Source organism: Macroventuria anomochaeta (assembly GCF_010093625.1).
Source record: "Macroventuria anomochaeta strain CBS 525.71 unplaced genomic scaffold BU25scaffold_17, whole genome shotgun sequence".
Classification (NCBI taxonomy): domain Eukaryota; kingdom Fungi; phylum Ascomycota; class Dothideomycetes; order Pleosporales; family Didymellaceae; genus Macroventuria; species Macroventuria anomochaeta.
The window spans coordinates 189,885-211,894 of NW_022985378.1; the positions used below are offsets into that span (position 1 = coordinate 189,885).

The 22,010-nt window shown below is 52.6% G+C and overlaps 10 protein-coding genes across 10 annotated transcripts; 4 read left to right on the forward strand and 6 right to left on the reverse strand.

The window, feature by feature from the left end:
• Positions 1 to 85: 85 nt before the first annotated feature.
• BU25DRAFT_410934 (uncharacterized protein) lies at positions 86 to 1,342 on the reverse strand. Its single transcript, XM_033706425.1, has one exon. It carries the CDS (start codon positions 1,200 to 1,202, stop codon positions 198 to 200), a length of 1,005 nt encoding a protein of 334 aa, XP_033561514.1. The 5' UTR covers positions 1,203 to 1,342; the 3' UTR covers positions 86 to 197.
• A 1,241-nt stretch (positions 1,343 to 2,583) lies between these two features.
• On the reverse strand, positions 2,584 to 3,886 carry BU25DRAFT_458668 (uncharacterized protein; the record flags this gene model as incomplete). The annotated part of the gene is made up of 6 exons (XM_033710223.1): positions 2,584 to 2,729; positions 2,778 to 2,813; positions 2,865 to 3,179; positions 3,229 to 3,274; positions 3,331 to 3,560; positions 3,607 to 3,886. The coding sequence occupies 6 exons, from the start codon at positions 3,884 to 3,886 to the stop codon at positions 2,584 to 2,586; spliced, it is 1,053 nt and encodes a 350-aa protein (XP_033561515.1).
• A 544-nt stretch (positions 3,887 to 4,430) lies between these two features.
• BU25DRAFT_440116 (carbon-nitrogen hydrolase) lies at positions 4,431 to 5,527 on the reverse strand (the record flags this gene model as incomplete). The annotated part of the gene is made up of 2 exons (XM_033709153.1): positions 4,431 to 5,288; positions 5,363 to 5,527. 2 exons carry the CDS (start codon positions 5,525 to 5,527, stop codon positions 4,431 to 4,433), a joined length of 1,023 nt encoding a protein of 340 aa, XP_033561516.1.
• Positions 5,528 to 6,052: 525 nt separating this feature from the next.
• Positions 6,053 to 7,495, forward strand: BU25DRAFT_341779 (uncharacterized protein; the record flags this gene model as incomplete). Its single annotated transcript, XM_033702880.1, has 5 exons — positions 6,053 to 6,281; positions 6,333 to 6,400; positions 6,449 to 6,685; positions 6,735 to 6,871; positions 6,967 to 7,495. 5 exons carry the CDS (start codon positions 6,053 to 6,055, stop codon positions 7,493 to 7,495), a joined length of 1,200 nt encoding a protein of 399 aa, XP_033561517.1.
• Positions 7,496 to 8,550: 1,055 nt separating this feature from the next.
• On the reverse strand, positions 8,551 to 14,029 carry BU25DRAFT_368231 (rRNA biogenesis protein-like protein RRP5; the record flags this gene model as incomplete). Its single annotated transcript, XM_033703892.1, has 2 exons — positions 8,551 to 9,104; positions 9,161 to 14,029. 2 exons carry the CDS (start codon positions 14,027 to 14,029, stop codon positions 8,592 to 8,594), a joined length of 5,382 nt encoding a protein of 1,793 aa, XP_033561518.1. The 3' UTR covers positions 8,551 to 8,591.
• A 434-nt stretch (positions 14,030 to 14,463) lies between these two features.
• Positions 14,464 to 16,852, forward strand: BU25DRAFT_61454 (WD repeat-containing protein-like protein). The gene is made up of 2 exons (XM_033711958.1): positions 14,464 to 16,590; positions 16,752 to 16,852. The coding sequence occupies exons 1-2, from the start codon at positions 14,582 to 14,584 to the stop codon at positions 16,816 to 16,818; spliced, it is 2,076 nt and encodes a 691-aa protein (XP_033561519.1). The 5' UTR covers positions 14,464 to 14,581; the 3' UTR covers positions 16,819 to 16,852.
• A 1,480-nt stretch (positions 16,853 to 18,332) lies between these two features.
• On the forward strand, positions 18,333 to 18,812 carry BU25DRAFT_469006 (uncharacterized protein; the record flags this gene model as incomplete). Its single annotated transcript, XM_033710744.1, has 1 exon — positions 18,333 to 18,812. The coding sequence occupies one exon, from the start codon at positions 18,333 to 18,335 to the stop codon at positions 18,720 to 18,722; it is 390 nt and encodes a 129-aa protein (XP_033561520.1). The 3' UTR covers positions 18,723 to 18,812.
• Positions 18,813 to 19,445: 633 nt separating this feature from the next.
• On the forward strand, positions 19,446 to 20,158 carry BU25DRAFT_458673 (uncharacterized protein; the record flags this gene model as incomplete). The annotated part of the gene is made up of 3 exons (XM_033710224.1): positions 19,446 to 19,881; positions 19,935 to 20,071; positions 20,129 to 20,158. 3 exons carry the CDS (start codon positions 19,446 to 19,448, stop codon positions 20,156 to 20,158), a joined length of 603 nt encoding a protein of 200 aa, XP_033561521.1.
• Positions 20,159 to 20,255: 97 nt separating this feature from the next.
• On the reverse strand, positions 20,256 to 21,179 carry BU25DRAFT_410938 (haloacid dehalogenase-like hydrolase). The gene has a single exon (XM_033706426.1). It carries the CDS (start codon positions 21,031 to 21,033, stop codon positions 20,302 to 20,304), a length of 732 nt encoding a protein of 243 aa, XP_033561522.1. The 5' UTR covers positions 21,034 to 21,179; the 3' UTR covers positions 20,256 to 20,301.
• A 103-nt stretch (positions 21,180 to 21,282) lies between these two features.
• Positions 21,283 to 21,696, reverse strand: BU25DRAFT_410939 (uncharacterized protein). Its single transcript, XM_033706427.1, has one exon. It carries the CDS (start codon positions 21,608 to 21,610, stop codon positions 21,431 to 21,433), a length of 180 nt encoding a protein of 59 aa, XP_033561523.1. The 5' UTR covers positions 21,611 to 21,696; the 3' UTR covers positions 21,283 to 21,430.
• Between the last annotated feature and the right edge of the window lie 314 nt (positions 21,697 to 22,010).

Consider the following 22,010-nt stretch of genomic DNA (forward strand, 5'->3'; position numbering starts at 1 on the left):
TTCCGAGGATGCGTGTGACAATGAACTGCTGTGGAAAAGTTGAATCCTAAGGTCTCCAGCCTGAGATCGTCATAAACATCCTAAACGTATTCCCAATATGATACAGGATACACCCAGAAAACTATACACGCAACGAAACTACCCATCAGACACCGCTTCACTAATCTCTACTGCAGCTGCCATATCAGCATCCACACTTAAGCCAAAACCCTAGCCAAGAATGGCAAAGGGCAGAAGCCGAGCATCCACAGACACCACATCTTGTACATCTTGCGATCCAGCTTGTTGTTGCCATTGCGATAAGCCTGGGAAGTCGTAGCCAGCAGTGCACCACCGAAGACCACCGGCAACAATGCAGTCTTCCAGCCGCCCGCAAAGAAGCCCAGAGGCGTGTAGATAGACCAGAACGCCACAGTGACAAAGACAGTCCAGAGTGCCAGCTTCCGGCCAAGCTCAGTGACCAACGTGCGTCGGCCACGAGCCTTATCGCCAGCCTCATCGCGGAACTCTTGAGCCTGGATCGTAGTCGCAAGGATACCGAACGCAATGATGACCGTCCACTTCCACGCAGCAGAGCTCATGACAGCATCTGGACCAATGACAATACTCAGTGCACCACTGAAGTAGCACGAGAAGCCTGCACCACAAAATAAATTGCGGACTACGCCAGACTTGTTGCCGCCGCCGTAGTCGTTGTACGCAGTGATAAGAAACATGTAGACGATGAAGATAGGCATGACGTTGAGCTGATAGCTCAGAGCGCTGGCGATGATATTGGTAGCCCCCAACAACTTCCCTGCTTGTTCGGAGGTCATTCGACCCGATGTAATGGGCCGCCAGGGCTTGTTGATCGAGTCTTCTGCTACGGAGCCCTCGCTACGTTGGTTCTGCACGCAGAACTGGAGAACGACAAGCCATAGCCAGAGGGAGACTTGAGGGATGCGTGGGAGGATGGATAGGGTCCACTGGGCCGGGAGATCCAGGGTGGGACCTGAGAGTGCTGCGAGAACCCCGAACGCAGTGCCTGGGATGACCGTGTCGAGGATTTGATCACAAGTGAACAGAAGCAGAGTTCGAGCATGGAAGCCAACGTCGGCATCGAGGTTGTTCAGAGATGCTTGGTAACGCGAGATAGCCTTTGATCCATAAGACACAAGGCTGGGGTGGTGTGCCATCTTCGGTTGAGTCTGTTGTTGATGCATGATTTCGGTCTCAATAGAGGACGTCTTGGTCGAAGAGTTTGAACGAATTGCCACGGTTTGGTTTTCTGGTTTTGCTTGGGTAGGGATGCCTTTCACGAGAGTGTTCAGGAGTTAATGGCTGGCCAAGAACTCTTCTGTGGTAGACAATTCCTATTCTGTTTATGTTTGAGTCCGTCTAATGGCTCTAGGAACGGACGAAATCGACTAGAGATTTATACGAACAAGGACTTCTCTTTGTTGGTGAGCAGGGCGAGTTCATTGGGCACATGTTAGTGCTCCGGCACAACAGCCATTGTACTCGCATCAAGGGTGAAAAGACGGAAGTGCAGTGAAGGATTCCTGGAGGATGCCAGGCCTGCAGACCCTATGGCTGCACAATGCTACCTTGAGGGTTTTCCGGCGGTGTCAGACTGGAATGATCCTGGCCGCCCGAGGACTTCCATACCAGAGAAGATTGATCTCTCTGGACATACCTCCCGTGTGCTTACCTTGCTGGCAGAACCTTACCAGATGAGTATCCTCTCATCCTTTGCGATGGTGTTCTGACATTTGATTTGATATCAACAGAGTTTAGCCAACTCCTGCAAGAACGCTCGCTCGATTGCACGTCTTTTGTACTGGGCAGTCTTCTACATGGGCCAAGATATGATACTCGATTGCCTAGGGCAAGCAAGATACATCAGCAACTGCATTGCCTTGATATCCGACATCATCGCTCGATTTGGCACCCTACAAATGTCTTGAAGGTGAGCTTACATGAGCTCAGGATTCCACTATGGCAGTGTCGGACTTCCCAATTTCGATGTGATCGTCAAGCGGTGTACTCGTGCAGTTCGGCTTAAGACTTAGGTTGAGGAATGTCAAACATGTTGCACGTGGAGTCCTAAATAGCATTGATAGTGCGAACGGCACATTGTTATCGAGATGGACAACAGAGGCCACGATGGTGGCGGGAAATCCACTGTCGCGCTAAGAACGCGCTACGCCACACTAGCGGCCACAGTGCGGAGTAATTAGGAGACGACACAACGTGATGTCAGCAATTTACAACCTGTGCACTAACATTAGGAACGAAACATACGTACAAAAGAGATCCCCAGAGGCTTGCTGACTGGCAAATGGCGATGGGCTGAAGCCGGCACGGAATGAAGGGTAGGGAAAAGAATACTGCAGGCATCGACCGAAGATGCAAGATGGTCTTGATTGAAGACCTCATACCACATCGCCTGGTCTACCTTCTATCGTGTCTTTAAAACCTCGTCTTGGTTCCCTACACAACTATCAGCGTCCGCTCTACCATACCGGACCAGTCCCTGACGAGACGAAGCGCACGGAGTCTTACACAGTCCACAAGAAGTTTGGCACAGTCCACCAACACCTCCTACACCATAGGTTCATCCCACTCTGCCGGTGCATCTTCGATTTCCCAAGCAATGGAAGGTTCACGCAAGCTGGAGGCAGCGGTGTCGGCCAAGAACGCTTCCATCTTCCTCACACGTCTGTTGCCCAACTCGGGCTTGTGTTGCGCTGCATCATATTAGAGCGGTTCGTTTCACCAACACATCAAACACCTACCGAGCAAATATCCGATACCGATACCGTTGGGAGAACCTGAGCTACCGTTAGCACTGCAGAGGTTCTGCACAAGTTGACCTGGCTTACCAAGAATGAGAGGACCGGTGTTCTGGTCCGCTGTCCAGCCAACCCAAGGGTAGGGCTTCAGTGCCTTGTCTGCATCTTTGAGCGGCTCATCCAACATCCCTTCGAGGGCAGCAGATATGAGGCGCTGTGACACGCCGTTCGTGACCGACCACGTGATGATGTGGTTGAGCTTGACACCTTTGTCGTGGTAAGGCTTCCAAGCAAGCCATGCGACATCAGAAGACGATCGCAGATCCGGAAACTCTTGAGCTGGGACTGGAGGGCGACGGTACTGGCTCTGGTGTGCGGCGCTATATTGTTTGGCAATGACCATGACTGCGACCATGTTAGAACGGCTCGTTCCATTGCCACGTCAAACACCTACCGCCATCCTTTGCATTGATCGCAAACTGGAACAGAGCGCCAGTGACCTACAACAAGGTTAGAGTCCTGCGGTCAACAGAAGAGGCAGAATGATTCATCATACCCTCACGGTCTGGCCAGTACGTGGATTGGTGTACGTTTGATCGTCGATGCTGATGGTCTTGTGCTCAGGGTCACCATGGGTAATTCGGACGCACTTCCAGTCCTTTTTGTCGGCTGAGATACTTTTCGCCTCAAGAACAGCTTGCAGGCCATACATGTCCTTGCCGTTGCCCATGTCGCACTTGGGGTCCTTCCTGGGCGTCTTGGTGACGTAGCCCCATTTGGTGAGATCTGTTTGTGGGTCAGCTAATGAAGAGAGAGCACCGAAAAACCGTACCGTCCAGCTGCAGATAGTCACTGTGAGCGGAAGCTCGCGGCGGAGTGAACATTTGCCCGGCTTGCACATCATCCATGTGCATCATCGGCCACAGCGTGCAAGCTTTGCCGTTGGCAGTGGCCAGCTCTCGACCCATGGCTGGAGAGCCATCCCAACGTTTCGACAAGGTAGAGACGTTGGTGAAGCCAGACTCGCCAGAGTCGCCCAAGTCCCTGGCTGTTGGCGAGGCGGAGGTCGTGGACAGGGCCACAAGCGAGACGAGGAAGGCGTATGTAGCCATACTGAGGGTTATTTCGACTCAATTTCGCGGTAGATTGTGGGAAGTCAAGTTTGAGGCGAGACGAGGTGAGAAGGAGTTTGCCGGCGATCAAGGTACTCGAGCCGAATGGGTCAGTCTGGTGAAGGTGAAGACGAAGTTGGCGGTGGTCTGCTCCTTCCTCGTGGAGACACTGGCAGCTGCCGATGACGACACGGCTCGGACGGTCTTGCCAAATTTACGACAACATCGACTTCCACCATCTCCACGCTTCCGTCACCCTCCAGCGAGGGATTGTATCTCTTTTTGTTCTGCGTACTACCAGTTGCGAAAACATACTTCCTGCGCATGCGGCGGTCCGGTGCAGTGCGAGACGAAAGGCAGGTGAGCAAATGACTGACAAGCAATGAATCCAAATTGAGGAAGACGAGCTAACAAAAAAGCAGACAACTAATCGCATTTACAACGCTCAAACGCTTGCTAAAAAGGGCTCACCAATACAACAAACATCGCTGAACAACAAGACTTCACCCTGCAAACATCGCGCATCAATTACCTATCATTGCGCTTACTCTTTCGATTCCTCCTTTTGCTTCTTCTCCTCAGGGCGGACCTTGAACCGGTCGAGCTTCTCGTCAGCCCAATGAGGTCGCGCATCAAAGCCGAACTGCAGGATCTCAGGTCGCTGGTAGTGACCGGCAGCATCGATCCAGACTTTGACGGCACCAAGCTGCGCAAGGTCAATTTCTCCCTGCACCAGCTTCTCCTCACCACCTGCATGCGGGCCCGCAATGAAGTTGCAGAAAGGAGCTATGACCGATGACCAGCCGCCTCCTGCTTTCACCAGATCCTGTGGCCCGAGATTCTCTTCCATCCAGTTGAGACATGTGTCGTCGACGTAGTTAGAAGCGGTAATAACGAAGACCTGTGCAGTCAAGGCATGCGCTTTCATCAAAGCCTCGATTTGCGCATCAGCAACCGCCTCAAATCCAGCCATTGTCGAGAGGGCCGGCCATGCTCCCGCATGTATGTGCTGATTTTGCATGAGCAGCGCCTGGCGAGCACCGTTCATGGTGTGCTCCCAGCAGGCGAGACCGCCGAGGTTATACCCAAGCGACAGGGGCCAATTGCGCAGAGAACTGCCGTTGCCCTGGGCCCAGATGTAGCGCTCGACATAGGTTGGCTGGAGCTTGCGATGGACGCCTAGAATAGTGCCGTCATTGTCGATTGTGACCTGCGAGTTGAACAAAGTGTGACCGTTTGCAACACGCTCAGAAATGCCGAGATTGATAGCGACACCAGTACGGCGGCACGCGTCCTGGATGGCGCCGACATCCTCTCCATTGGGTTCGACTACGACGCTCTCCTCAGCGTACTTAGCTAACGCGTTGACCTGCTTCAGGGGAGCGTAGCATTCGGCCCAGTACTGTGGTTCTGATCAGCGCATGACATTTCGGAGGAATCCAGCCGCCGTTTGGGCGGGCCACGTTGATTACCCACAGGATAACCGGGGACGAACGTTTCAGGAAAAACAAGCAGCTTGACATCGTCTTCTGCAGCTTGTTCGATCAGAGCAATCGTCTTTTTGATTGTCGCAGCCTTGTTCATGAACACCGGTGCTGCGTGGGCTGCAGCCACCTTGAACTTGGTTTGTTTTGCCGCCATTGTGTCGACACTTGAGTTAATGATGCGTAGGACAATCGCGCAACGAGAACGAGGTGTCACGGTAAAGAGGAAAAAGCAATCAAGGTTCAAGCGAGTGAGAGGGCAACGCTGCACAACTCGCTACATGAGGTCCCCACTTATATCCGCTACACTACGAGCCGATCCTTCTACGAGCCGATCCCTCTACGAGCCGCCTGGCCGTGTCCATCGTCTATTAGCTTATACCACATTCATCCACTACCGAAAGCTGGTAAAATAAGCGATCCCGGCGTGTCACCTCACAACCCCCGTGTCGCAACCTTTGTCTTGTTCAGATCCGGCAAGCGCTTGCAAGCTTTGTTGTGCAAGGTTACGTGGAAGCGGGCTGTTGGGCTCAGCACCAATACTAGTGATCATGCCGTCCGATCCTCAGCTCTCGTGGAATCTCCCTTGCGTGACTACAGACAACTCACTTCTGAAGCTGGATCTCTCCTTGCGCTCCTACGATCGACTTTGCTTCAAGCCTTCAATGTCTTGCGCGCTGCCATGGCCGTCGACTACTTCGCAGACCCCCCACCAGGACTGGACCTAAACGAGTCGCGAACTGCTTCCAACAATGCGGTTGGGATCCTTCTTCTCGCCTTGTCAGCGATCTTTGTTGGCTTGCGATTACTTACGAGACTGAGGTTGAAACGCGAGAGGCTTGGTCTCGATGACTACCTCATGTTCCTGGGGTTGGCGTTGAACGCTGGGAATCTTGCATGTTGCATAGCTGGTGAGTCCTGATTTAAATTCTAAATGTCCATCATGACTAATCTTACTATAGGCGGCTTCTTTGGCCTTGGGAAGCACATTTGGTCACTTGATGCATATCAGATGCGCCAGATCACCATCGTACGAGCTTCACCTGACCCTCATATTTCCTTGCTCACGTTTTCACAGATCACATTTGCCTACGTTTTCATCTACGCTTGGAGCGTATGCATCATCAAGTTCTCGATTCTTGCCCTCTACCATCGCATCTTCGGGCTGTCGTGGATGGGCTGGTTCTGTGTTGCATTGACCACCGGCTATCTGATCACTAACCATGCCGTACTACCGCTGTACACAAAGCCTCTGAACTACTACTGGAACCAGTGGTATGGTGCCGAAGGTGTTGTTCAGGTGGATGAAGCGAAGGTGAATAGTCGTTGTAGTGCTGCTTCTGCTTTTACTGATTAGGTCACAGTTCTATCTTGGGATTGGCATAATCAACCTTTTCGGGGACATTTGCATCTTGACAGTCCCCATCACGAACGTCTTACAGCTGCGACTTGTGAGAACGCAGAAGATTGCGATCTCGCTAATCTTCATGCTCGGGAGTTTGTAAGTGAACCCTACATCTACGATATCGTCCCTACTGTGAGGACACATCCTACAAGCTGGGGAATGTTAAGACGTTAATGTACTGACAACACTAGTGTTTGCCTCGCCTCCATGTACCGCATCATTACGATAGCTCGGTTGGTCAAAACAACAGACGTCAGCTGGGCCAAGAGCGATGTGTTCATCTGGTCCTCCGTCGAGCCTTCCATCGGCATCATATCTGGTTGCCTGCCCACCCTTCGGCCATTGATGCTGCAAATAATGCAATCATGGTTCAACTTCATACCCTCTGGGCGATCCTCAAGCGGTAAAGGGTCGCGCTCGATCAGCCTCAAACCCATCGAAACGATCGGCCAGAAGCGCATGCGCAAGATCTCGGAGCAAGATACACTTGGCGGTTCGCAGTTCACGGAGCTCAACAATGACGGCGACGCGGATGAAGAAAGGCGAGGGCATCATTCGAGAACTTGGAGGCCCGATGAAGATGAGATGTGTCGCACGACCACAACGGTCCATGCGCGGAATGACAGCAGAACTGGGACCGAGAGGAGCACGCCAGACGCAAGAGATGGTGGGATCAACGTTACAAAAATGTTCGAGTGGGACGAAGCGATGCGGAAATAAGCCTGGATATGATACTTGATGAGTAGTATTTGCATATTGAAGCTAGGAAGCTACCCTACGTAGACTTGAATATCGAATGTCTTTCTACCTCTGAATTCTCCAATCGAGTCAAGATGTTGATCGCTCGGAGACTTTTTCCACACGCTCAATGTATAGCCGCTACAGTTAACGATCTACAGTGAAAGGTCCGCAAACACACTATACAACCTCCACGAACATCTTGGGGAGGCGTCCTATTTCACTGAAATACTCCAGGCACTGGCGAGCTCGCCCTGGCACAGTACAGCTACCATTGTTCAATAGCTTCGCACGACGCCCAATCAATCACCCACATACACCATGTCCAAGCAACAAAAAAGTCTTGAACAGGCGTCCTTAGAACCAGCCGAGCACTCATCCACAGACCAAACACCAGCCCACCTTACGAAACGGAAGCGAGAAAGCAGAACCCATCAGGTTCCTCGTGCCTACCAAACGGCGAACCACAGATGATCGAAAGCTTCAGAGCTACATCTCTGCATGCAGACTTGCAAGATGGCAGTGACACGAAACAGGACACGGAGGGCGATTTAGATGATGGAGCTGAAACAGAAGAGGATAACACGGCGATGGAAGAGTACTACCTGAACAAAACAGATCACAAGAAGAGAAACATAGGTACTGTCTTCGGAAAGGGCATCAGAGTGTGGAAGTCACATGAGAGCACTGTATACACACACTTTGAAGGGCAAGAAGTTGATGGTGAGGTAGTGATCCTTCGAAAGCGAAGACGTGGACAGGGGCTCAGTGCACCGTTTCTCAAAAGTCGGGATGGCCCATTAAACACCGAGGAAGTGACAACGATCGCTCCAGAAAACACGGAGCATTCATCAACATCGTCCATCCTGGCACAGAACAGCTTCACATTTCCCACCAGACCCGTCACGACAGAAACCCCAGCACCAGCACTGGTACTCAATGCCCAGAGGCTCCAGCAGGCACATTGAATGGTAGAATACGTTTAGTAAGAGATTGTATTTAGATTCAAGTAACCTGTAATGGACATTCTTTTCCTACCTGCCTATGCAACGCCGCCCAATGCGATCTTACAACGCCTCTATTCATCATCATTCCCAGCCTTCTCCTCGCGCCACTGCTCCTCCAACGCCTTGACGCGCTCAACACCCTTAGCATTACCGTTATTGCTCTCCCACTCCGCCCACTTCTTATACACACTGCCAATCCTCTTACTCTTCCCGCCCGCCTTCGCCGCGCGCTCGTAAAGAGCGCGGATAGCGTCGTCAGTCCCATGACTTCTCTCAAGATCAATGTACACGTCCCACATATCGCCTTTCTTCGGGTACGTGCTGACCAACCCTTCGAAGATGGTGCGGCCGCGCTCGGCGTCACCGTTGGGCGACTTGAATTCCAATGCGGCGAATTTTTGAGTCAAGTAGCGGTGCTGAGCGCTGGGTACGGATTGGGTTGCGCGTTGCAGCAGCGCGCGCGCCCGGGTTGGTGAGGGGGGAGAGAGGACATCCATGAGGAAGGTTGCATAGCCGAGCCAGAAGGCGGGGTCGGGGGTGAAGGATTTGGTTTTTGTCATTGACTGGTAGAGGGTGTCTGCTTTCTGTTGCGGTGTTAGTGTATTGTAAGTAAGGGGTGAGCGAAATAGGGTAGACTTACGTCAAGCTTGCCAGACGAGATGTAGATCTTGATCATGCGCTCGTGCATCTCGCGGCTATCTTGCTGTTGGCATGCTTCTTTGAATGTGCTCTCCACAACTTCATCGCTGGCGGCATCGTTCTCCAAGTGCAGCAACGCAGTCCAGACGTCTAGCTTCTCCTTGTCTTCGCGAGCGTTGATGGTGGCGAGCGCTCGGCGGGCGATCTGGCGCGCTTTTTCAATCTCGTTGAGTTCGCGCTGGAAGACCATGTAGCGCACCCAGAGCTCGGCGCTGTTGGGCTGGCCGAGGAGGAGGCGCTCGTAGTCTGCGACAGACTGAGGACCGTAGGCATCGAGATCGCCGGTGCGATCTTCCTTGATAGTGGCCTTCTTGCTCTTCTTCTTCTTTTTGCTGGGCTCGTCGTCGGACTCTGAGTCGACTGCGGCTTTCTTCTCGTCGAAGTCGAGGTTGCCACCGGTCCAGTCGAAGCCAGAAGTGCTCAAGCCGGGGCCTGAAGCCTTGGCTGGCTCTGCGTCTGACTCATCATCAGATTCGTCCTGGGCAGCATCATCCTCGTCGTCACTGTCTGCGCTCTTGACACTCCTCATATCGACATCGTTGTCAAGCTCGATGCCGCCGTCTTCCATCTCGGATTCGTCATCAGCCTCAACGTCAGGCGCGTCCCCCATCTCCTCGTCATCATCGTTCTCACCCTTGATCTCAGAGTACTTCAAGGTGAAGCCGATCTTCCTCTTCTTAGGGTCGACGTTCAGGACCTTGGCCTTGACGACGTCGTCCTTCTTGTACATCTCCTTGACCTTCTCCTTGTCGACCTGTGTGTCGGCCAGCTGAGAAATGTGGCACAGACCGCTGACATTGTTCGACTTGTCGACGAGCAGGAAGACACCGTAGTCCTCGACGTGGCGGACCTTGGCAGTCACAATTTGGCCGACCTCGAGATCGTGGAAGCCAATTGGTTCTGTGTATTCGCCCTGGATGACTGAAGTCTTCAAGCTCATTTGGGGGTTGCGCATGTTGTCCTTGTTCGAAATGACTTTTCCGGTAACGAGCTGATCGACATGGAATGCGGCCTTCCAGTCCTTGATGTACGCATCTGAGAGCTCACTGACACGGACGTAAGCTTCGACCTTGGGGCCGAGACGTACATAGATACCGTTGTCGGCGACCTGCTTGATGAAACCACGCACAACTTGGTTGACCCTAAGATCAGACCTATCCTTGATCTCGGGATCCTTTACAGGCAAGGAAGAGCTGAGAACCTTCGATGGCCTGGCTGACAGACCAAGTTTCTTGTTGGGAACATCAACGTCGACAACGCACACGCGGAGCACATCGCCCGTCTTGAACTCTGAAGGCTTAGCCTTGTCATAGTCGTCGGCAAGCTGCTCGAGATAGATGGGCGCAGCAATGCTCTCATTGATCTGGACGACGATGGAGGTGTCGTGTGTCTTTGTGACACGTGCCGGCAGAACGTAGCCTACCTTTAGATCATTGAGAGTGAGCCTTTTGCCGATGACCGAAGACGCCGCTGTCAGATCCAAACGCCCAGCAGCGACATCGACCGACTTGACGCGGACCTTAAGGGCAGAGCCAACTGGAAAATTAGTCTCAATGGCAGACAGCTTCTCGAGGTCGTCGGTAAGATCCAAGAAGTCGATGCGTCCGCGAACATTGGCTGAGATGTTAACCCAGACAAAGCGGTCCGCAATATTGTTGACGAAAGCTACAAACGTAGCGTCAGTTGTGATCTTATCGAGGCTAAGGACATCAGCCTCTGTGGTGAGCTTGTCTTTCTTGGCGGTCAACTCGTATGTTGGTGTCTTGTTGCTAGATCGATGTGTGATGGGAAGGAAGCGGTGGTTGCGAGCATCGTGTCGGCCGAGGATCTTCGCCTTGATTGTTTCATTCATCTTGAACTGCGCCAATGGGTTCTTCTTGTCCTTGATGTCGTCCCATGACTCAAAGACCTCGGCAACAGAGATTCGTCCTTGCACGTTCTCGCCAAGAGCGACGTTCAATTGTGTGTTCTTGATAGACCTGATGCGGACATTTGCAGAGACACCGAACTTGATGTCGGCAGTAGATGTGACCTTGGGGTCGACGGGGTCAATTAAAGCTTCGCCAGCCGGCTCGGTGACCTTCGAGGCACTGTCCATGTCGACGTCGGCATTGGTCTTCATCGACAGCCAGAAGAGCTCCTTGGCCTCGTCGACGTGCGTGACCTTGGCAGTAATGGACTGGTCCTTGCGCAGACCGAAATTTGGCGATCGGAGCATCTCATCCGTGAGTTGCGACTTAAAGACGGCACCGCTGATGTTGTTGCCAAGCTCGACGAACACCTTATCTGGAAGGATGCCTCGCACAAAACCATAGACAGTTGCGCTAGCCTTGATATCCGCGAAGCTAGTGACAAGCTTACCGGACTGCGCAGCCTTGCGAAGACTGGGCTTGTTCGAGACTGTGACGTTCTTGGACTTGTACTGCTTGTTCAGGATGACAAGGTCCTCCAATACACCACCAACGCGGATCTTCTTCATAGTGGAAATGTCCTTCTTCTCGGAGCCATCTGTCAGATGGCCAATTCGGAGCAGGCCTTTCACACCATTGCCAATGTCAAGAGTCGCTAACTCATCTGTCTTGTCAACCACTGTACCCTTTGTGATGTCTCCGGGGTTCAGTGCGTTGAAAGCGGCTTCCTTGTTAGTATCGACGGCGGCGGGATCCTTGCAAGAGACGAGCAACTGGCGCTCTTCAGGATCGACCGAGAGTACGCGTACGTTGACAACCTGGCCCTTGGTGAAGTGTCGGCCGGCATCTTCAATGTATGCTTCGCTCATCTCGGCGACAGGAAGCCAGGCCTTGACATCGCCGTAGAAGCGTACTGTGGCACCATGGCGGCGAACATCGACAAGGATACCAGGTCCTTTGGCGCCCTCCTTGACCTTTGAGTAGTCTGTCCAGGGCTCAACATCAGAGTTGACAAGCGACTTCTTGAGGGTGAGCTGAATCTGGTGTCTTGCAGGGTCGGTGTACAAGACACGGGCGGTGACCGGCACCCCCTCCCTAAACTTGCGCTCTGGGTGCTGTAGCTTGACGTCTGCGAGATGAAGCTCCGACACAAGTCCGGTGATGCCCTCGGAGAGATTGACAAGGACGGCTGCGGCGCCCTTCTTGTCAGCGATGAGCTTGTGAACCTTGCCCTTGACAACCTGGCCAGCCTTGATGTCCTCGATACGGAGGAAAGCCTGGTCTAGCACCTTCTTCTCCAGCGACAACTGGAAAAGCGCGTCCATGGCATTGTAACCGATGATGCGCGCACGGTGCTTCGTGTCGAGCTTGAAAGCGCCTGCATCCTCGGAGAGCACATCGACGCGATCATCTGAAAGGCGAGACACGTGCGCAAAACCGATAACATCGCGGACGCCTAGCCCGAAGAACGCACCCAGCCCGGGCTGCACCTTGACGACCTTGGCTTCCTCGACGATGGTGGAGACAGGCAGGTACTCGAGTGGTGTCTTGCGCTCCTTGGGCTTTCCAGACATGCGTGAGGACAGCGAAACAACGTGGTCAAGCAATGAGATGCCAACCTTCCTGGGCTCAGCATCGGGGCAAGTAAACAGGATTCTCGCCTTGACTTTTGTGCCAATCTTGTACTTTTGCGACACGTCTGCGCCCTTCTCTGTGGCTCCCGAGTGGTAGGCGTCGGCGGTGGCATCGATCAATCCGAGGATCTTGCCAGTAAGCGTGCTCGGTGTGTTGTCGGCGACGAGGACATCGACTGCGGTACCGGGCAGGAAGACGTCGATGGTAGGCGCGTCGGTGAGTGTGTTGCCCTTGGTCAAGTTTCCAGACTTGGTCTGGTCGGCCGAGAGCTTGACGATCTTTCCATCTGAGTTGAGGCCGGTGACCAGGCACATGAAGACAGCGCCCTCTTGCACCTTGGAGTGCTGCACCTTTGCGCCCAGCTCGCCCTTGGGCAAGAAACCCTTGATCTTTGTGTCCTCAAGTCCGAGATCCATGACGAGACCGTGGTCTTCGTTGCTCAGGACTGACGCCTGCAGCATCAGATTGACGGGGATCTTGCGCTTGGGTACGCCCTTGTTGACGAGCTTGGGATCAATCGACAGCTCTAATCGCTTCCGTGCTCGCGCTGTGTCGTCGGTGGTTGATGTGACGCAGGCTCTCAGGTACTGCCCAACGAAGAACATGTTCCTCAGCTCCACGTCCTCGAAATCTCCCTCGTCTTCGCCCTTCTCCTCCTCTTCCTCCTCCAGCAGCTTCTCGAGTCTCTCGTTGAGCTTGTCGGAGACGGCGGTGAGGGGCACGTAGCCGACGAGGTTGTTGGGCAGGGCGAGCACAATGTCTTGGTTGGTGATGTCGGTAACCTGTCCGAGGATCATTGTGCCGGCCGACAGCTTCTTGTAGTTGAGGCCCTCGGCGCGCACGACATCCTCGTTCTCTTCGTCGCCCTTCGGCTTCTTGCCCTTCTTCGCAGGCCACTTCTTTGCTGTCTTGGCGGCCTTGCCCTCGTCCTCTGAGCCCATGTCGCCGAATTCATCGTCGCCGCCGCCGCTGCGTTTTGCGCCAGTCTGCTCGAAAAGCACGTCCTGGTTGGCCTTGATCTGAATTTGCTTGTGCTCGAGCGGTGTCAAGACGCTAGCGCCACCACGAGGAAACGACTTCTCCTCATCCTTGAAGACGCTCGCCTTCGGTGGTGCGCTCTCAGTCTTTGCAGGCTTCGACTTTGCGGGCGACTCTGCGGCGCCGTCTGATTTGCGCGGACGCTTCGCTGATCGATCGCCGGATGCACCCTTCTCTCTTTTTGTAGGGGCGCTCGGGGCGTCTGCCTTTCGTTTTGTGGCTCCCATTGTCGTGGTGTGGAGCTCTTCAAAGCTTGCAGCAGCAGCAATCATCTCGCGCCTGCCAGAACTTTTGAAAAGTTAATGTGGGGCCGCCGGGGTAGCCTGTTCGGGCATAGGCTGAGATGGTGCGCCGCTGTGGCTGTCATATCCTGGACGTGAGCACCAAAGTCCGACTTTGGAGGCGCTCAGAGGCGCTACCCATGCAAGAAGAGAACTTGAAACCAGTCTTGAAGCTACAGATTCTTTCAGACATGCATAGAGTAGCTATCTGCAATAGATCTGAGCTCCTGGACCGCGAAATGCCGTCGTGTTCGTGTTGGTGGGCTCTAATTGGTATGCGCCACTGGGCCACTTAACGCGAACGCGAGACGTGACGCGCTGGTGAGCTAGCCGAGCCAGCCTCTCCGCCTTCGAGCTGCTATATCTGCATCGTCATTCCGTCCCATGTCTCAGTCTCGAGTCTGGCTCTGCGTGTCGTGTGTCTGCGTGTAGCAGCCCAATTGATGGTTGATTCTCTTGTATATACGTGTACAACAGCTAATTGCCACCGGTCCCAAAATGTCCTCTCCGTGCGCCCCTCGAGTCGCGTTCCAAGAGCCCACGCCTGAGCTCTTCTCCTCGCCGCCTGCACCTACAGCGACACGCAAACTGAAGAGACCGCCGCCAATTACCCCGAAACGCTTTACCCGCTTCTTCACCCCGCGCAATTCGAGCCATGGATCGTCACGCGCCTCACCCTCCAGCTCGGGGCGGCAATTGCAGGACATCACCCGCGCTGCCGTCAACCGCAGCCATGCAATGACCCGCACTACTCCTCGCAAGACGGTGAACTTTGTCGACATCGAAATTACACAGACTCGGACACCGTCATCGAGCGCCCGCAAAAGGAAGAACCCATATCTATCACCTGAGAGTTCACCGGCCCAATTCCACTCGTCGCCCTCGAAACGTTCGCGGTACGTCACCCCGGAGCCAGTGGAGGTGCTCGAGGATGAGCCTGAGGCTGAAGGGCGGCCTGTGTTTGCTGCGCCGATTCGACGGTTGGGGACATTAGCAGGCACATCACGGCGGCTGCAACGGTCCTTCGGTGGGATACTGAGCGTTGGACGGGGATTCAGACAAGACCATTGTACATCGTGGCAGGATCAGACGGCCGACTTCCACAGCAGCGCAGATGATGTGCACTCGCTGTCACAGAATGCCCCACCCTTCTGTACAGCCAGCTGCAATACGAACTCACTCTTGGCCATTGGAGATGAGGACGGTCACATCCATCTGGTGGACTCCGAGGGCGACTTCTCCAAGGCGCACATCTCATGGCAAGCACACTCGAATGCCGTCATGGACGTCCAATTTTCTTCCGACGACTCCTATCTGGCTGCCGGCTCTGGTGATCAGACAGCACAGATCATCGATGTACGGACGCAGCAGACATTGAGTGTGCTTGCAAAACACAAGTCATCTGTGAAGCAAGTACGCTTCCAGCCTGGTGATGACAAGATCGTTGCAACTTCCAGTCGAGATGGTGCGGTCCAGATCTGGGACCTGCGATGCAAAGGCGGAGATCTTACAATACATTCAGCATGGGGGTCAGATGCTCCATATGCCAGTGTCGTTCGAACACTATCAGCAGCACATGCTGACATGGGCCTGTCATCCAGCGCAACCACACGGGTTGCTCCAAACGGCAAGACAGAAACCATTAGTAGACGCAGCGACGTCTCTGTCACCGCGCTCTCATTCCTGCCTGAAGGCCGCCAACACCTACTCCTGACTGCTTCAGACGCCTCAACATGCGTGAAGCTCTGGGACATCCGCGGTCGGTACTCACTGCGAGGGCCCGCCATACCCATCGCGACCACGCGACACCCTGAATCGCACAACAGACATCGACACTTCGCCATCAACTCGCTCACCCTTAGCGGCGATGCATCACGCCTTTACGCACTAAGCAAAGACAACACCGTCTACGCGTACTCGACAAACCACCTCATCCTAGGCACTGCCCCAGAGCTTTCCGTCTCGTCGTCCTCAAAACAAAAGTACTGCCAGGTAGGCCAAGAAGGACTCGGACCCATCTACGGTTTCCGCCACAACAAGTTCCATGCCGGCTCCTTCTACGTCAAAGCCTCGTTACGAAAAGCTTTCGACGACAAGCCAGAGATGTTGGCCGTCGGAAGCACAGATGGCTGCCCAGTTCTATTCCCCACCGACGAGACCTTCCTCAAGCGCGAAAAGCGACATCGCGAAGATGAGGCAGATGATCTGCCAGATATCACCCCCCGCTCTATCCTTAGACCATCATTAACTCGCTCGACGAGCAGTCGCTCGCCGGACACAATTCCTATCTACGAGCATGGCACGCCTTTGGTACGCGGTCATGATGCTGAGGTCACGAGTGTGTCGTGGGCGAAGAACGGCAGTCTGATCAGCGTCAGCGATGACCATCGTGTAAGGAGGTGGATGGAAGGCACCCAAGCGAAGGAGCTTCGAACGGGTGGTGAAGGGGAGGGGAGAAGATGGCAGTGTGGATGGGCGGATGTGAGTGAGGCTTATGATAATGAGGAGTAGGTTGGTTCTATTATACCCATTTATTGTTTGGTTACGAAGCGATGCGAATTGAACAGATTTCTCGCACACTCCTTCTCCTTCCGCTAGATTTACAACCTGAAGCTCTAATCTGCTCGCACCTCCTTGCTCACATTAAGCTTCTAGCTAACGGTCATAGTGCAGAGGAAGTCAGAAGGTCGAGCCGACAGGACAGTGTGATTGCGATCATCAGTGGCTTTCGATGAACAAGATGATACAAGCGGACACGCGTTACTGGTCTTGTGTTGCTCCTTCCGCTGATTGCACACTCCATTTACATTCGTTTAGCGCTGGTGGGGTGCTCCTGCCGCCCTGTTGACGTCTTCCAAGCATTGCATCCTTCGTTTTCTAGCAAGTCTGTCACCTCATAGTAATTCGCTTCGCCATCCGGCTCACAGGAACCACTTACACACCGCAGGCTGCTGTCGCTACCGCAATCGAAATTGATCATTTGTTTACCTTACGTTCACCATGGAGAGTCAGCGGACGGGAGTTATTGCGAACCTTATACGAGCCTCTACCGACCACGACTTCGATCCGTCTACTTGACTTGTTACCTCCGGAAGAGGGCGATCCGCTTGAAATCGAAATGAGCGTTGTGGACCTGAAAGGCAAACCCAAGTATTTCGCGCTTTCCCATACCTGGAGTGAGCCTAGGTTCTATCTGCATTGGTATTTTAAACAGGCGGCAGTTGCGCCCATGCAAGACGTACAATGGACACGAAACTGAGTTTGCTGACGGAATCGACCAAAAAGGACAGGGAACTGAAAGTATACACCCTGTGGAAGCAACGAGAAGCAATGCAATCATCTTCTTTGTCTCAATGAGGATCACTGAAGTTTTGCCGCCTTCTCAAGACCGCACAAAGGCCCGGATGCTCTGATACTAAGGATAAAGTATTCTTGTTTTACCGCTTGGCTGATTGCGATGCGTCAGACCAATAAGATTCAGAGCCTGATTATAGCAAGTCTGTTGCAGAAATCTACAGCGAAGGTATCAAACACTGGATTCCGATTGAGCGGTCCCTTGACGTCTTACAGTGGGTGGTGGATCGACCGCAACGACTCTTCCCAGGTAATCCAGCCTGGGTGGGTGAAATGCAGGAGACATCGGATTTGTGCAGACTCTACGTCTCATTTGACAGGCACAGAGCGATAAATGGTTCGCAAACGTCACTCGTGGCCTCAAAGTTAAGCAATTATCTTGTTCTTAAGGCACGTGGAGTCGAGACTGGTCTAGTACTCGACCAGACGCAGCAACTACGATGGCACGGATCTAACCTGTTATATGACCCGGGGTGGGTTTGCATCGCTATTGAGGACCAGACAATGCTGAGTGAACTCGATTCCGGAGCTCCGTCGTGTCAATTCACTGGTACAGAGATCACCGACATTGATGAGCGGTATGCTCCTGGCTGGCGATGGTACAAGAAGTCTGCTTCATGAATGTGTAGCACTTGCATATCGTATGTTGGGCTTCTAGTCAAGAAAACACAGGCCTTGCTTATGATCTTGCGGCTACATCGATCATGAAAGCCATTGACGAGCTGCCCGCTACATACAAGACAGACTGCATGCCATCGAGAAAGGAAACCCAACAGGTTCAGAGCACGAGTTGCGACTGCGATGGCCTGGTCCTTGAAGACAATGTTGCAAACGCAATCTCAAGACTAAACCACCCATTCGCCACTACAAACCGGATTGTCTCTACGTCAAAGCAATGGCTGGAGACCGAAACATCATCTTTGACAAGACGTTCGCCTCTTCAGACATCATTGCTTCCAGAAGGGTCGACAAGAACTATGTGTACAAAGGCCAGCATGTACGACGCATTACCGATACGTCCATTGGTATGGCACTAATGCCCAGAATCTCGATCGCCGATGACTCGATCTTTCTGTTAGAAGGAGCCAGTGTTCCCTTTGTGTTGAGGAGAGCCAAAGGCCAAGACGAAGCTTCAACAAATGAGTACACTTGGGAAGTGATCGGACCTGCGTATGTACGAGGAGTGATGCAGGGAGCTCTGGGAGCAAGTCAAACATCGCACAAGCATGGTGCATCTGATATAGACCTTTCAGCCGTCTTAAATCTTGAGTCAATCTCAGGGTAACAACGCCGTATTGCTGCAAACTCTAAGCCAGCTGTTGACGTCACTTAGCGTCGAATCGTGCAGTTGCCTCAACTGACGGCTTTGCCTGCCTTCAACAACTTCTCAACTCCAAGCTTTAATTAAACAATGTCCTATGCCCCTACATCTGAAGAGCCCGATCTCCACAACGGTCATTGTGTAACGCACGTGCATCAGGCAAGTCTCCGCTGCATTGGCTGTAAACAGCGTCATGGCCATCGCGGTTCTCATATCGAGCTCGAAGAGCGAAATGCTTGGAGGTCTTGAGCTTGCCGTTTCGGCGATACCTGAGCCTTAGCCATTCTCAGTCACCGCATGTCTCCTATCATACAGGGGATACTTCTATGTAGGCAAGAAGATGGCCAAGCGGGCTCAGGTACCGCCTTACATCTCTCCAAGAATGCTCGGTTAAGGTTTGTCTTGACAGTCTGCTTCCTTTCATACAGTGCCAAGCTTTGCTCAACGTGGGACATACTTGGCCAAGAAAGCCGTAAGCGGGATCTTGGTAACAACCTCAGCCTGTCAGGGTCACTGCACTCAGGGCTTTGAGGTGGCTATGGTCTCAAAGTATCGTTCAGGCTGACAATGCAGTCCGAGGCTTCGTATCCCACTGTTTCGGTGCAGGCAGAAAATACGCCTTTTTTTCCTGCCAACGACTCAAGCACCAAAGCTGTTCTTCAACGTCTCGATAAAATCATCCACAACATGGAGATGAGCCTCTGGGAGGTCTCTGACCCCTATTACTTCGATCTGCCTTACGTCTTTAACCACATGGGCTTGCGTCATTCGATTGTGTACGTTGTTTACCACTCCTTCGAACTTTTCCCAGGCCTTGCGGCCGTTCTGACGGAGCTCGAACAGAGGAACGGAACTAGCCTTGGATTGGCTCGGGAGAAGGGTGAGATCTTCCCAGCAGAGTGCGATGGTCCGACTTCTGCGTACAATTTCGTACTGACCAAGTATACCACGGCCTGCAATGATGTAACTGGTCGTTTCAACGTCTCATCCGTGGAACTTTTTCAAGATCATGTGACCGAGTTGAAGGGCACTTCAAAATACATTGGCACACCCTGGGCTAGAACCATGACACTGTATTGTCGCAAGCTTCGATTCAGCCCGCCAAAGTCTCAAGAATTCTTAGGTACGTAGTCACATTACTGTTGACTTTTGAGCTTTTTCACCGACAAGAACCAGGCTACAAAGAGATCAATACAATCAACCTCATCCTTCTCAATAACAATAACAACAAAATCGACCCTGTAACGCCTAGCTTGGAGAGCGTAATCGAGTTCTTCCCAGGGGCTGGCTCGTTCTACCATGATGCTATTGGGGTAAGTCACTCACCTTACTGTATCATTTGCCAGTATTCGAAAGCTAACATGGAGTAGCACGGTTTTCTTATTATGGAGTCTAATTGAACCTCCGAGTACACAATCAAGTACATAGAGACTGGTGAACTTCAACCACCAGAGACTGTATGTAAACCGAGTGGCAAGGCACCATCAAAAACAGTGCGATCGTTCTTACATTTATGATATACCTATGCCGCGCCCATGTTTCATCATGCTGCCTCAATGACCTTATTAGCAAGCGCCGGCAGAGTATCCGCAGTAACATCAGTCTTGCCAAAAACATCTTCAAGCGGCTCCTTCTCCAACACCGTACAGTACGCCGTCTTGAAGCCTGCTCTGCTAGCCGCACTCACATCCCATCCATGTGCTGCAGCAAACCATAAAGACTCATCTTTCCCTGCGCCGATTCTCTCTTTCACACGTTCGTAAGCTTTGATCTCTGGTTTACCGATCCCAACATCATCACAAGTAATGATGTGCTCGTTGTCGATGGAGATATCGCCTTTGTTGAAGTACCCTTTTACTCGCTCCCGGTCGCCGCTCGTGAAGGCCCACACCGTCCACCCACTCTTTTGCAGCCGATCAATGCATTCCCTCGCTCCAGGTCTGACAGTGCAGTTTTTGTACTCTTGTATGAAGTATTCCACATCTTCCTCGTTCGCAACACTTCTGGGCTCATGTACGCCCGCGAAATGCAAGACGCGGAAGAAGATGGCTTGGAAGATTTTTGCAAAGGGAACGTAGCGGCCTGAGAGAGAAAGGTATGTGTATTCGCGCTCGGCAGTTTCAAGCCAGGCGTACCCTAGGAGACGGCCGGAGATGTTGTGAGGCTCAAGAGCTGTACCCAGTCGCGTGCTGATCACGTCGTAGAAGTGCTCGTGGGAGACTAGGGTGCCGACGATGTCGAAGACGATGTGCTTGGGGCTCGTCTGAGATGCCATTGTTGTGGAGTTGAGATGTTGTTAAAATGAAAAGTGTTGTTGTTGTTGTTGCTCATGCTAGGCAAAGAGCATAAGCATGCCATTGCATGCTCGACATGCACGCCCTGTTGTCAAAATGCAGCACTAGGGGGTGCAATAATTCGCTTCCCCTCGGACTTCGATGAGGTAAGCCACCCCACCATTCCTTCCCCCTTATACAATGCCCATACAAACTGATGAAATATGATTTAAATGTATTTTTAAGAGAAAGCTATTGATATAGGTGTACAGGGCTATACAAGAGGGTTTTGTGGTGTAGTGAGGCATTACCACAATGCCGATCTTATCTTTTCACCACCATTTCCCCTGAGTTGTTCACATCTCTCTGGCATCTCTCTGATCCTTGCCCTTACTTCTTCTATAGTAATTCTATGAAGAACACGGTATCTGTGCACACACAGATACCGTGTTCTTCTGCTATCTGCTTGAGAGTCTTGTCATCATGGCATCGATCATAGGCCTCAAAGTAGTGGGACCGCTCGGAGGTATCAGGACATTTCAGACTGCAATCTTGTTTAGGGGTCTTTGGGGCATCCATTGATTAAGAGACCATCAAAAAATATTGATATTTGAGTGAGTTATGGTAGGGATGAAGTTGGGGGGGTTGATGCGTGGGACTTCAATATGATGGGGTTGATGACCTCATCCAAGCTGAGGGGAAGCGAATTATTGCACCATCTAGCGGCAGGTGCTGACGGATGACGTCACGCGATGCGAGGAAGGCAAGAGCAACTGTAAAATCACATCAATCCTTACGAAAGATGTGTGCAGACGTGCTTTCGCAAGAAATTGAAGACTGCTCAAGTGAGAACGATATCGGCAGCGCATGATGTAAGGGTTATCGCCACAATGGATGTGTTGTCCCAATCCGGCATTTCAGCCTCACAGAGCGCTAAACCACACTCGGCATGCTCTTCGATGGACAAGTCTCGATTTGG

What these genes read in the sequence shown, in the direction of transcription:
- BU25DRAFT_410938 (XM_033706426.1), bottom strand. Translation starts at nt 21,033, where the DNA reads ATGGCATCTCAGACGAGCCCCAAGCACATCGTCTTCGACATCGTCGGC.
- BU25DRAFT_410939 (XM_033706427.1), bottom strand. Translation starts at nt 21,610, where the DNA reads ATGGATGCCCCAAAGACCCCTAAACAAGATTGCAGTCTGAAATGTCCT.
- BU25DRAFT_61454 (XM_033711958.1), top strand. Translation starts at nt 14,582, where the DNA reads ATGTCCTCTCCGTGCGCCCCTCGAGTCGCGTTCCAAGAGCCCACGCCT. An exon ending in GAGGCTTATGATAATGAGGA is followed by an intron (nt 16,591 to 16,751) that starts GTAGGTTGGTTC and finishes TAACGGTCATAG; the next exon opens with TGCAGAGGAAGTCAGAAGGT.
- BU25DRAFT_410934 (XM_033706425.1), bottom strand. Translation starts at nt 1,202, where the DNA reads ATGCATCAACAACAGACTCAACCGAAGATGGCACACCACCCCAGCCTT.